General features: G+C 38.5%; 1 protein-coding gene across 3 annotated transcripts in view; it reads right to left on the minus strand.

Moving 5' to 3' along the window:
- Positions 1–12273: 12273 nt before the first annotated feature.
- Positions 12274–14734, minus strand: part of LOC127942762 (uncharacterized) — a 92950-nt gene continuing 90489 nt past the window's right edge. For all 3 annotated transcript variants that reach the window (XM_052538714.1, XM_052538712.1, XM_052538713.1), the window contains 3 exons: positions 14300–14405; positions 13955–14025; positions 12274–13869 (listed from right to left, as the gene is read on the minus strand). In XM_052538714.1, coding sequence (XP_052394674.1) covers positions 12274–13869; positions 13955–14025; positions 14300–14405 — 1773 coding nt within the window. The remainder of the gene's footprint in view (positions 13870–13954; positions 14026–14299; positions 14406–14734) is intronic.

The raw sequence follows: 14734 nt of genomic DNA on the forward strand, positions 1-14734 counted from the left end.
ACACACTAATCTGCTCAATGAAGAACAGTTAAAGCACATAAACACACTAATCTGCTCAATGAAGAACAGTTAAACCACATAAACACACTAATATGCTAAACACACTAATCTGCTCAATGAAGAACAGTTAAACCACATAAACACACTAATATGCTCAATGAAGAACAGTTAAACCACATAAACACACTAGTATACTCAATGAAGAACAGTTAAAGCACATAAACACACTAATATGCTCAATGAAGAACAGTTAAACCACATAAACACGCTAATATGCTAAACACACTAATCTGCTCAATGAAGAACAGTTAAAGCACATAAACACACTAATATGCTCAAAGAAGAACAGTTAAACCACATAAACACACTAATATGCTAAACACACTAATCTGCTCAATGAAGAACAGTTAAACCACATAAACACACTAATATGCTCAATGAAGAACAGTTAAACCACATAAACACACTAATATGCTCAATGAAGAACAGTTAAAGCACATAAACACACTAACATGCTCAAAGAAGAACAGTTAAACCACATAAACACACTAATATGCTAAACACACTAATCTGCTCAATGAAGAACAGTTAAACCACATAAACACGCTAATATGCTAAACACACTAATCTGCTCAATATGCTAAACACACTAATCTGCTCAATGAAGAACAGTTAAACCACATAAACACACTAATATGCTCAAAGAAGAACAGTTAAACCACATAAACACACTAATATGCTAAACACACTAATCTGCTCAATGAAGAACAGTTAAACCACATAAACACACTAATATGCTCAATGAAGAACAGTTAAACCACATAAACACACTAGTATACTCAATGAAGAACAGTTAAAGCACATAAACACACTAATATGCTCAATGAAGAACAGTTAAACCACATAAACACGCTAATATGCTAAACACACTAATCTGCTCAATATGCTAAACACACTAATCTGCTCAATGAAGAACAGTTAAAGCACATAAACACACTAATCTGCTCAATGAAGAACAGTTAAACCACATAAACACACTAATATGCTCAAAGAAGAACAGTTAAACCACATAAACACACTAATATGCTAAACACACTAATCTGCTCAATGAAGAACAGTTAAACCACATAAACACACTAATATGCTCAATGAAGAACAGTTAAACCACATAAACACACTAGTATACTCAATGAAGAACAGTTAAAGCACATAAACACACTAATATGCTCAATGAAGAACAGTTAAACCACATAAACATGCTAATATGCTAAACACACTAATCTGCTCAATATGCTAAACACACTAATCTGCTCAATGAAGAACAGTTAAAGCACATAAACACACTAATCTGCTCAAAGAAGAACAGTTAAACCACATAAACACACTAATATGCTAAACACACTAATCTGCTCAATGAAGAACAGTTAAAGCACATAAACACACTAATATGCTCAAAGAAGAACAGTTAAACCACATAAACACACTAATATGCTAAACACACTAATCTGCTCAATGAAGAACAGTTAAACCACATAAACACACTAATATGCTCAATGAAGAACAGTTAAACCACATAAACACACTAATATGCTCAATGAAGAACAGTTAAAGCACATAAACACACTAACATGCTCAAAGAAGAACAGTTAAACCACATAAACACACTAATATGCTAAACACACTAATCTGCTCAATGAAGAACAGTTAAACCACATAAACACGCTAATATGCTAAACACACTAATCTGCTCAATATGCTAAACACACTAATCTGCTCAATGAAGAACAGTTAAACCACATAAACACATTAATATGCTCAAAGAAGAACAGTTAAAGCACATAAACACACTAATCTGCTCAATGAAGAACAGTTAAAGCACATAAACACACTAATCTGCTCAATGAAGAACAGTTAAACCACATAAACACACTAATATGCTCAAAGAAGAACAGTTAAACCACATAAACACACTAATATGCTAAACACACTAATCTGCTCAATGAAGAACAGTTAAACCACATAAACACACTAATATGCTCAATGAAGAACAGTTAAACCACATAAACACACTAGTTCAATTCAATTCAATTCAATTCAAGTTTATTTGTATAGCGCTTTTTACAAAACAAATCGTTACAAAGCAACTTTACAGAAAATTATGTTTCTACAATATTTAGTAGTAGCTAGTAGTTTGTGCACATTTGACAGGATTTTAGAAAAACTAAAAAATAATAATAATACAAGACGTAGTCAGCTAGACGATGAACTATCAATATTATTAGTTAAGTTATTATATGATTAAGTCACACATTTAGGAATAATTGTTAGTTCTGTTTGTTCATTCAGGGTTAGCATCATCTGAGGTCCTCTGAGGGTCAGCATCATCTCTTCTCAGGTGTTCTGGATCCAGACTGGAGCTTGTGTAAATCCTAGTTACCACGGGATGTGAATCCCGTGGCAAAACATAGAAACAAAATAGAGACATCATTAGCATAGCTGCTGATCCAACAAAGTAAAATTAGTTTAACCCAAGCTAATGAATAAAAATGCACCTTTGATCAGATGCAACTACACTCACAATTAAAAAGATACATTATTCGAATGCTTGGCGAAAGAGATGTGTTTTTAATCTAGATTTAAACAAAGAGAGTGTGTCTGAACCCCGAACATTATCAGGAAGGCTATTCCAGAGTTTGGGAGCCAAATGTGAGAAGGCTCTACCTCCTTTAGTGGACTTTGCTATCCTAGGAACTACCAAAAGTCCAGCGTTTTGTGACCTTAGGGTGCGTGATGGGTTGTAACGTGGTAGAAGGCTAGTTAGGTACGCAGGAGCTAAACCATTTAGGGCCTTATAGGTAAGTAATGATAATTTGTAACTGATGCGGAACTTAATAGGTAGCCAGTGCAGAGACTGTAAAATTGGGGTAATATGATCATATTTTCTTGACCTCGTAAGGACTCTCGCTGCTGCATTTTGGACGACCTGTAGCTTGTTTATTGAAGAAGCAGGACAACCCCCTAGAAGTGCATTACAATAGTCCAGTCTAGAGGTCATGAATGCATGAACTAGCTTTTCTGCATCAGAAACAGATAACATGTTTCGTAGCTTGGCAATGTTTCTAAGATGGAAGAATGCAATTTTTGTAACATTGGAAATATGATTTTCAAAAGACAAATTGCTGTCTAATATAACACCCAGATTTCTGACTGTAGAGGAAGTTACAGTACATCCGTCTAGTTGCAGATTGTAATCTACAAGATTCTGTGTAGTGTTTTTTGGTCCAATAATTAATATCTCCGTCTTATCCGAATTTAATTGGAGAAAATTCTTTGTCATCCAATCTTTTACATTTTTAACACACTCTGTTAGCTTAGATAATTGGGAAGTTTCATCTGGTCTCGTTGATATATATAGCTGAGTATCATCAGCATAACAGTGGAAGCTAATTCCGTATTTTCTAATAATATTACCAAGGGGCAACATGTATATTGAAAATAGAAGGGGACCTAGGACGGATCCTTGTGGCACTCCATATTTTACTGATGATAAATGAGATGACTCCCCATTTAAGTAAACAAAATGGTAGCGATCGGACAGGTAGGATCTAAACCATCTTAGAGCCTGCCCTTGAATACCTGTATAGTTTTGTAATCGATCTATGAGTATGTCATGATCTATGGTGTCGAACGCAGCACTAAGATCAAGTAAGACTAGAAATGAGATGCAGCCTTGGTCTGACGCAAGGAGCAGGTCATTTGTAATTTTAACAAGTGCAGTTTCTGTGCTATGGTGGGGCCTAAAACCTGACTGAAATTCTTCATACAGATCATTTTTATGCAGGAAGGTGCTCAATTGAGCAGACACAACTTTTTCTAAAATTTTAGACATAAATGGAAGATTTGAAATAGGCCTATAATTTGCCAGTACACTAGGATCTAGTTTTGGTTTCTTAATAAGAGGCTTGATAACCGCCAGCTTGAATGGTTTTGGGACGTGTCCTAAAGATAACGACGAGTTAATGATATTGAGAAGCGGTTCTTCGGCTACAGGTAACAGCTCTTTCAGTAATTTAGTGGGTACAGGATCTAATAAACATGTTGTTGGTTTAGATACAGTGATAAGTTTATTTAGCTCTTCCTGTCCTATGGTTGTAAAGCACTGCAGTTTATGTTTGGGTGCGATGGATGAAACTGAAGTGTTAGATGCTGTAGAATCTACATTCGCTATTGTATTTCTAATGTTATCTATTTTATCAGTGAAGAAATTCATAAAGTCATTACTATTTAACGTTGGTGGAATATTTGAATCAGGTGGCATCTGGTAATTTGTTAACTTAGCCACTGTGCTAAATAAAAACCTAGGATTGTTTTGGTTATTTTCAATGAGTTTGTGTATATGCTCTGCCCTAGCAGTTTTTAGAGCCTGTCTATAGCTGGACATACTGTTTTTCCATGCAATTCTAAAAACTTCTAAGTTAGTTTTTCTCCATTTGCGTTCAAGACTACGAGTTATTTTCTTGAGAGAGTGAGTATTACTGTTATACCATGGTACAGTACGTTTTTCTCTAACTTTTTTCAATTTGATTGGGGCAACAGCTTCTAATGTATTAGAGAAAATAGTGCCCATGTTGTCAGTAATTTTGTCTAATTCATGTGTATTTTTGGGTACAAATAGCAGTTGAGATAGATCAGGCAGGTTATTTGCGAATCTGTCTTTGGTGGCTGGAACAATAGTTCTGCCCAGACGGTATCGCTGCGACATATAGTTAATATCAGTTATACGCAGCATGCACGATACGAGGTCTGTAATATCATCACTTTGAGGTACAATATCTATAGCAGTAAGATCGATGCCATGCGATATAATTAAATCTAGTGTATGATTAAAACGATGAGTGGGCCCGGTGACATTTTGCTTGACTCCAAAGGAGTTTATTAGGTCAGTAAACGCAAGTCCTAATGTATCATTTGTATTATCAACGTGAATATTAAAATCTCCCATGATTAGCGCCTTATCAACTGTAACTAGAAGGTCTGAGAGGAAATCTGCAAATTCTTTTAGGAATTCTGTATACGGCCCTGGTGGTCTATACACAGTAGCCAGAGCAAGAGATACATTAGATTTCTTTTGCATGTCTGACAGAGTAACATTTAGCATTAGTATTTCAAAAGAGTTAAACCTGTATCCTGTTTTCTGGGTAACATTGAGAATATCACTATATATTGTTGCAACACCCCCGCCACGACCAGTCTGACGGGGCTCATGCTTATAACAGTAGTTTGGTGGAGTAGACTCATTTAGACCAAAATAATCATTTGGTTTTAGCCAGGTTTCAGTCAAGCAGAGTAAATCAAAACTATTATCTGTGATCATTTCATTTACAATAACTGCTTTTGGTGTGAGTGATCTAATATTTATGAGCCCAAACTTTAAAAATTGTTTTTGTTCATTTACTTTACATTTTTCTGGTTTAATTACGATAAGATTTTTTCTAGATCCTACATTATATTTATATTTATATTTTGACCTCACTATTCTGGGAACAGACACAGTCTTAATAGGTTTTACAGCACAAGTACTTTTATCATTTAAGCGGGTGGAACAAAACTCATCATAATGGTTATTTGAGAATTGACTTACTAGTCACATGGAGCGAAGTGTCCTGGAGATGTTGTCAGAGAGAAGCTCCGCTCCGACTCGACTGGGGTGTAATCCATCAGCGCGAAACAGTCTAGGACGCTCCCAGAAAAGATTCCAGTTATTAACAAATAGCAGTTTCTGTTCTTTACACCATGACAACAACCATTCATTTAAAGCAAAAAGTCTACTGAACCTTTCGTGTCCTCGTCGATACGTGGGCAGTGGTCCTGACACGACGATCGTCGCCGCGGGCGTCGTGCTGCGAACCGTCTCGATCAGGCTCCTGAAGTCCCTCTTCAGCGTCTCCGTCTGCCGCAGCGTGGTGTCGTTAACCCCGGCGTGAAGCACGACCGCTCTCGGGCTCTCGTCGTCCTTCAGGATCGCAGGTATCTGCGCAGAAACATCGAGAACACGAGCACCAGGCAAACAATGAGTGTGCACTTTACCTTCGGCTAACGTAGCACTTACGTGTCGGACGATGGAGTCTCCGATGATCACAGCGTCGCGTCCTGTCTCGCGGAGGGGAGCGAAGCGGTTCTGGATGGAGATCTCGAAGGCAGGAGGGGGAGATGTCGTCGCCCGGGACCCGGCTCGCATCCCCCGCTGTGGATGCACCCAGGGTCCGTGGTGTCCCGGCGTCGCAGTGAAGGACATCTGGGAAGATCGCGTCCTGGGTGCACCGGGCCTGCGCAGAGAAACACACGGAGTAGACGTGGTGGGACCGTTAACAGCACGCTGTATACTTACCCCGGACTTGTGAGCGTCAGCCCGGGATGATTCCAGCGCGGCTCTCCGCTCTCTCAGCTCGGCCTGCCTCCGTTCCAGGTCGCGAATCTGCTTCCCCATGGCCTCGAGCTCGAGCTGCACAGAGTGGAGACATTCATCCGCCATTAAAGCAAGTAACAGTGAGTACAGCAGTGGTAATGTGTGTGAATAGAGTATTAGCAATGTAAGCTCAGTTAGCAGCAACCACGCTTGCTGATGCTAACTGGCTAAAAGCTAATAGCGGACCTGGGAGATCAAAATAAATCTAGTGATAGCGAGTCGCTCTAATTGATTTTGTTGTAGAATACAATAGAGGATATATTCACGCGTTATATAAACGGAAACGATGGTGTATAAAATAGATTTTTAAGTTAAAAATAGTCAATGAAAAGAATATAGTGACGGAGCTCAAACGCAGTTCAGCCGTCAACAACAAACAGGAAGTCATTGAGTATACTCAATGAAGAACAGTTAAAGCACATAAACACACTAATATGCTCAATGAAGAACAGTTAAACCACATAAACACGCTAATATGCTAAACACACTAATCTGCTCAATATGCTAAACACACTAATCTGCTCAATGAAGAACAGTTAAACCACATAAACACACTAATCTGCTCAATGAAGAACAGTTAAACCACATAAACACACTAATATGCTTTTACACTAATAAAAGCTGCTTTGAGACAATCTGTATTGTGAAAAGCGCTATACAAATAAATTTGAATTGAATTGAATTAATATGAGTTGACAGAGAGTTTACTGAAGTCAGAGTAGAAAATGAGTGAGAGGATCGAGAGTTTCAGACTATGGTAGGATACAGAAACACTATATGGGGGCGGTAGTGGTTCAGTGGTTCATGTAGGTTGTCTACAAACCAGAAGGTTGGTGGTTCAATCCCCGGTTCCACCTCACCAAGTGTCGAGGTGTCCATGAGCAAGACACCTAACCACAGCTGCTCCCGACACGCGCACACGCACACACACACACACACACACACACACACACACACACACACCTACACCTTTTTGTGGTTTAGCAGTACTCTGATGGCCAAACCAGTTGGATGGTGGTTAAAGGGGACACCCCTTTCCCGGTGTCCTACAGAGATGATAAAACTATCAAAAAATTTGTTTTACTCTGCAGAACACAAATATCACTTTGGATTTTCTTTACACACAATAGAATTGATAATATGACAATATGATATTTTGGTGGTACACAAGGACTGTCACGCCCCTCCTATAATGTTCCCGCCCATTACATAATTGGGATTTATAGGGTCCGATTGATTTATGAGGACACTCGTTTTACAATACACAAAACATGTCCATTCTCTGTATTACAGGGACCAATGTGTTTTACAGGTACGTGACCCCATACACAACACACAGACATGTCCCTATGCTGCATTACTAAGACTGAGGTGGTTAAAGAGTACAGGATCTTTAACACAATACACAACATTATAGACACCAATGTGTTTTAGAAGTACTTTAATAATGACTTAAATTTGTGAAATAAAAATAAACATGTTGTCAAATTCGCCAATTAATTAAACGGGTAATCTTAAAAAAAAAAAAAAAGGAATGCCACACAAAACAAACATCAAATAATTAAGTGTAATTCACCAACTTAAAAAAATAAATAAAAAGAAAACTATAAATCAAATCAAAAGGCAATCCTCATGTTGTAAGTACCTCACTAAACACACAGTGTGCATGAGATTAACTCTCTGAGCACACAATACATGCTGCAGATGTGTAGGGAAACCGATTTATCTGTAAAGGAATGGTTTTCTTCCAGAATGAAAACTGTCATCATGTACTCACCCTCCACTTGATCCAGACCTGCATCAGTTTCTTTCTTCTGTTGAACACAAAAGAAGATCTGTTAGTTTATGAACAGTTGATGGGCACCGTTAACTTCTATAGTACGAAGAAAAAAAAAATAAATACTATGGAAGTCAATGATGCCCATTAACTGTTCAGATACTAACAGATCTTGTTTTGTGTTCAACAGAAGAAAGAAACTGATGCAGGTCTGGATCAAGTGGAGGGTTAGTACATGATGACAGTTTTCATTCTGGAAGTTAAATTCTCTTTAAGGGACAGGTCATCCAAAAATCAATGAGAAATTGACACAATTTTTTAATTTTTGACAAACTAACAGTCAACCTCGATTTCTACAAGGAGATATTCGTATGAACTGCTGCCATAACAGTATTGCACTATGGGAAATAAAAACAACAGCCAAAGTGCTAATGTTAATTGAATGGCATCAAGAACACACAAAATGTACTGTAACATCACTTGCTTTGGGTTTTCCTTTTTAAGCTAATTCCTCGATTTCTTACAAAATCCCTTATGTTCTGTGCACTGCGTCTCACCAAAACAGGATCCTCAGCAGATTTACACTGCTGGCATTCAGTCAGTGTGGCCAGTTTTCCTTTAGCTATGTGGCCCTTAAAATGTTTCATTACAGCTGTAACTTCAGCTTTTGACCAGGACACCTTCTGCCCTCTCCGTGGGTTTTCAGTTTCTACCTCACTCTCGCTCTCTGTACAGAAGAATACATACTTTAGTGAGTTCTAACTCTACGAGAGCTCATGTGCTTTGCAACATTGATGGTGCCATTGCAATTCAAACCTCTGGTACCTTCAGGAAGTTCAGTGGTGCTCTCAATGGGCATCTTCTGAACACCTGCAGACAATGAGTCATTAAAAAAATAAATAAATAAAAAATAAATAAATAATATATATATATTTTAGTAATATCCTGTTATAAATGCTGGACTAATATAATACAAGGTAACACTTAATAATAGGGAACACTATTAACTACAACTTTTCCCTCAAATTCCTAATTTTCTGCTTATTAAAAGTAAATAAGATAGTTGTTACATTAAGGTATTGGGTAGGATTAGGGATGTAGAATAAGGTCATGTAAAATAAGCTATTAATAAGTGCTTACTACTACTACCACCACCACTACTACTACTACTACTACTACTACTAAGAAACTACAGCGGTGTGAAAAAGTGTTGGTTCCTTATTTTTTTTGCATGTTTATCACACTTTAATGTTTCGGATCATCGAACAAATTTAAATATTAGTCAAAGAAAACCAATGAACACAACATGCAGTTTTTAAATGAAGGTTTTTATTATTAAGGGAATACAAAAGTCAAAACTACATTACCCTGTGTGAAAAATGTTTGCCCCTACACCTAATAATCGGTTTGGCTACCCTTAGCAGCAACAACTGCAATCAAGTGTTTGCGATAACTTCCAATTAAATGTAAAGTCTGTTACAGCGCTGTGGATGAATTTTGGTCCACTCATCTAAGCAGAATTGTAATTCAGCCACATTGGAGGGTTTTCAAGCATGGACAACTTTTTAAAGTCACGCCACAGCATCTCAATAGGATTCAGGTCAGGACTTTGACCAGAACACTCTTACATTTTGTTTTTCTTCAGCCATTCAGAGGTGGACTTGCTGGTGTGTTTTGGATCATTATCCTGCTGCAGAACCCAAGTTTGCTTGAGCTTGAGGTCACAACAGATGGCCAGATATTCTCCTTCAGGATTTTTTGGTAAACAGCAGATTTCTCCATTTATCACAGTAAGTTTTCCAGGTCCAGAAGCAGACCATGACACTACCACCACCATATACAGCAGCTAGAGTCCTTACGAGGTCAAGAAAATATGATCATATTACCCCAATTTTACAGTCTCTGCACTGGCTACCTATTAAGTTCCGTATCAGTTACAAATTATCATTACTTACCTATAAGGCCCTAAATGGTTTAGCTCCAGCGTACCTAACTAGCCTTCTACCACGCTACAACCCATCACGCTCCCTAAGGTCACAAAACGCTGGACTTTTGGTCGTTCCTAGGATAGCAAAGTCCACTAAAGGAGGTAGAGCTTTCTCACATTTGGCTCCCAAACTCTGGAATAGCCTTCCTGATAATGTCCGGGGTTCAGACACACTCTCTATGTTTAAATCTAGATTAAAAACATATTTTTCAATGAGCAATAATGCATCTCATAATTTGTGACTGCAGTTGTATCTGATCAAATTTAGCTTGGGTTAAACTGATTAATTGTACTTGGTTGGAACAGCAGCTATGCTAATGATGTCTCTATGTGTTTCTCTGTTTCTGCTGGATCTTCATCCTGTGGTAACTAGGATTTACACAAGCACCAGTCTGGATCCAGAACACCTGAGAAGAGATGATGCCAACCCCTCAGAGGAACTCAGATGATGTTAACACTGAACCAACATACAGAACTAACAAATATGCAATCACATTATAATTGCTGTTAATAGTTTTCATCGTCTGGTTGATTATGTCTGATTCCTGTCATATGCACATAAACTGACAGTCACCACTTATAAGCTACTACTAAATAGTGTAGGAACTTAATTTTATGTGAAGTTGCTTTGCAATGATTTGTATCGTAAAAAAACACTAATCAAATAAACTTTTTACTTTTTTTAGTTTGTGAAAAATGGCTCTCACTGTGGTTCATTGGAGTCCCAAAACTGTATAACCTTTTCCAGATTGATAGATCTCAATTACTTTCTTTATCATTTGTGTCTGCATATTTTTGAATGTCGACATGATGTCTAGTTTTTTGAGGATCTTTTGGTCTACTTCACTTTTTATCAGACAGGTCCTATTTAAGAGATTTCTTAACTGTGAAGAGGTGTGGCTGGAGAAACTGAACTCAGGTGTGATAAACCAGTTTCAAAGGTGGGGGGGGGGGGGCACTTCTGAACAAAGGGCAATGTAGTTTTGGATTTTGTTTTCCCTTAATAATAAAAACCTTCATTTAAAAACTGCATGTGTTTACTTTTAAATTTGTTACCTTTGACTAATATTTATATTTGTTTGATAATCTGAAACATTAGTGTGACAAACATGCAAAAAAAATAAGAAATCAGGAAGGGGGCCAACGCTTTCAAACCACTGTAGTTTAGATACCCTAAAATAAAGTGTTACCCAATATAATTTTTGACTTTGATGATTTAAAAATAAAAAAAACTTAGCTGACACATACCAGCATTACTGGAGTTTCCCGCAGCTCCAGCAAGAGCCTCATCATCAGATTCACTTTCTCCAGGATCACTGTCATCAGAATCCGTCATGTTGATCTCATCTTCAATGAAAAATAAAACTCAGAACATGAAAAACATCTGCATTCAGAAGTGAAATAACACAATCACACACCATTTATAAACCATTCCTAATGACAACGAACACAAGACATATTTCAGAGATTACTTTTCTTAAACCTCCCTGTGAGTTTAAAAGACCCGCTGTGCTAAACATGCTAGGATGGACGTACCTTCAATCTCAATGTCATCAAGGGATTTGCCTTGAAGATTAGGAAGGCAGCCCTTTTCCATGGCTAACAGTAGCTTTGATATTTTAGCAAGCTGAGTAGTGGCTTCTGGCAGTCTGTAATAGTCACGGTGGACACGGATGTCATGCCCTAAGAAATCAGCAACCTGATCTAACTCGTTGTTTTTCAGGTTTAGGATTTGAGAGAGCGTAGCCACGTGCTTGCGAAGATGAGTGGATCTGAGAAATTCTGGATTTTGAGCTCCACATTCCCTTGCATATACCCTCAGAGAGTCCTGGCCTCTGTAGTAACTCTGGCAGTTTGGCCGAGCAAACAAGAAAGTATTAGTGTCTAGCACTCCACATGTACCTCTCCTGCTGACCAGTAGCATCAGGGCATCGACCATATCAGGAGAGAGAAGAACCGCAACCTTTCTTCCCCTCTTCCCCCTGATCTCAACTCGACTGAAATGGCTGCAGAGTTTCTGCTCAAACTTGCTCAGGCCCATCGCTACATCTTCTTTTTAGAGACCTCTCCTGCACGTCTGCGGTTGAAAACAATGATTCTGGTGAGTGTTGCTTTGGCCAGTTCTGCATAGCTTTGAGGAGATGCAGTCTCTTGTAGTTTATGAAAAGCAGTATGTGCAGTCTTCTCAAGGAGCTGATGAAGAGACTGGACATCCTGGGTGAAGGGAAGTGTTGATGGCTTGTTAAATTTGGCCTCATTCAGTGTCACCAAAGCAGTGTGTGAGATCATCTCAGACCACTTTGAGGAGTAGAGCTTTTTGAAGGTCTCTGTTGATGAGATCAATTCCTTGTCTTCAGACATCAGTGCTCGGCACTGAATGATTTCACAAATCTTATTCAACGAATGCCCCAGTTTCAGGGCAAGGCTTGGGCTTTGGTAGCAGTGGCTCTCAGCATCATAGCCAGATACCATTTGAACCGCTCGAATAAGTCTATGAAAATTGGCAGGTTTCAGAGCTTCTTCAAGACTGTACACAGAAAACTGTCTACGCAAAGTCAGCAACAATCTTCCAACTTCACGGAGTTTTTGTCGAATATACTCAAATTTGGTAGGGTCATGACCATGTTTGTTAAAAAACGACTGTGCAAGCTGAAGAATACTCAGGTCATTTTTGACCACAGCGGAAATGTCATCCTGCTTCACCACACCTAAGAGTTTCCAAACTCCTTGTGATATGTGCTGACTGAATGAAGACTCTGCCATAGATGCCAGGCCCAAGACTCTCCTCCTCCCTTGCTCTTCACTGTCAGCTGCTGGTTTTGAGGGACATCTTTTTAAATGACGCCACAGATCTCTCCGTACAAACAACCCTTTGCAGTACATGCAATGCAAAAACTGCTTTGAATCACACTTTCTTTTTGGTGCTCGTTTTATTTTAAGAGCCCCCTCTCCAGACTGTAAAACGTCAGTGTTATGCTGAAAGTTGCCCTTGTTCCTGAGCTTTTGCAGCATTGCTTTACGTTCTTTTGAGTGTACTGGGAGTGACAAAGCCTGAACAACTTCAACTTCAGCCATATGAGTTTTCAAATGGCGCGCTAGCTTGGACTGAGGTTTCCCACAGATGTAACAATAATTCTTCCTATTTGCTGAACAGGAGATTTTTGGTGACTGCACACAATGATCCCCTCCAGCCATGCTGCGTTCCCTCTCTTCTCTCAATGTTACTGTGCTTTTTGAATTCAAAAGCTTACTATTTTGTGATTGAGGTGATGACATAAGCACATCTGTTGACCTGCATACCACTGAGTCTTGCTTTCTGGGAAAGTCTGATTCACTGTCTGTCTCAAAATCAGTAAACTGCTCCTCATGACACATTAAATCAGACTCATCATACACACTTGCTGCTTCCATGACCTTCAGGACTCCTTTTCCTTTGCCCTTAGACACATTCAGGGTAGTTACATCTGATCTCAGATGTTCACTAAACTTAGATGACGCTGCTTGTATATCTAAGAGTTTAGCTTGGTCGTAACGTGCTGGTCTTGTTGTCAACTCATCTGAACTGTCTGACTGATGGTCTGACTCTGACTGAGGTATGTAATCCTCATCTGACAGCTCATCTTCCTCTGAACTTACTTCCTATTGTCAAAATATTTATGATTAATTTACAGCACCGATAACTCAAAAATATGGAACAAATGTATCAAATCAAATATTTTCTTACACACGATGACCGTCTTCCATCCCATTCATGAAGCTTCAGATAGCAGGACTTATGCCAAAAACTGGAGCACACTATAAAAGAAATGTCACATGTCAGGACACGTTCAACCGCTAACACGAGATTCTATGCCTAAACGTAGAATAAGGTGAAAACAATGTAACACTCCTATTATTATTAATGGTATTACATATCTGTGCATTAGCAATGGTCTGAAATCTCCTTCTCTCCTACTGCCAAACTCAACAGTTATACCATTTTGAACTGACTTCATAACGTTGATTAGTGATACTAAAATGATAAAAATAGAAATGTCATGATGTATAGAGTACAAATGACCATACTAACATTTACATCTCAGGCCAATCCACTTGAGAGCTGCAACAGGTCCCACACATTCAGCACATTTATCCATGCTTGATATTGCTGAAGTGACCACAACATGTCTGCAGACCTGTGAAGAAAAAAACATCAGTGAGTGTTAAATTCAAGCAACAAAGAAAGATTCTAAAACATACATGTGATACTACATTACGAGCTGCATTGTCTTTCAATAATAATTTAATGTATTTTTAATGACAGGGAAGTTGTGGTCATTTAGTTAATAAGATCACTTACAATCATTAAAAACATTTACGTTACAGACCTTAAAAGGTACTGGTCAATATATTACTACAAATCTACATTTAGAGCGGTCCTGGAGGGCCGGTGTAAACTCTGCAGGACACTGGCCCTCCAGGACCGAGTCTGGACACCCCTGATTCAGACATCGACTAATATTAC

Source organism: Carassius gibelio, chromosome A22 (assembly GCF_023724105.1).
Source record: "Carassius gibelio isolate Cgi1373 ecotype wild population from Czech Republic chromosome A22, carGib1.2-hapl.c, whole genome shotgun sequence".
In the NCBI taxonomy this organism is placed as follows: Eukaryota; Metazoa; Chordata; class Actinopteri; order Cypriniformes; family Cyprinidae; genus Carassius; species Carassius gibelio.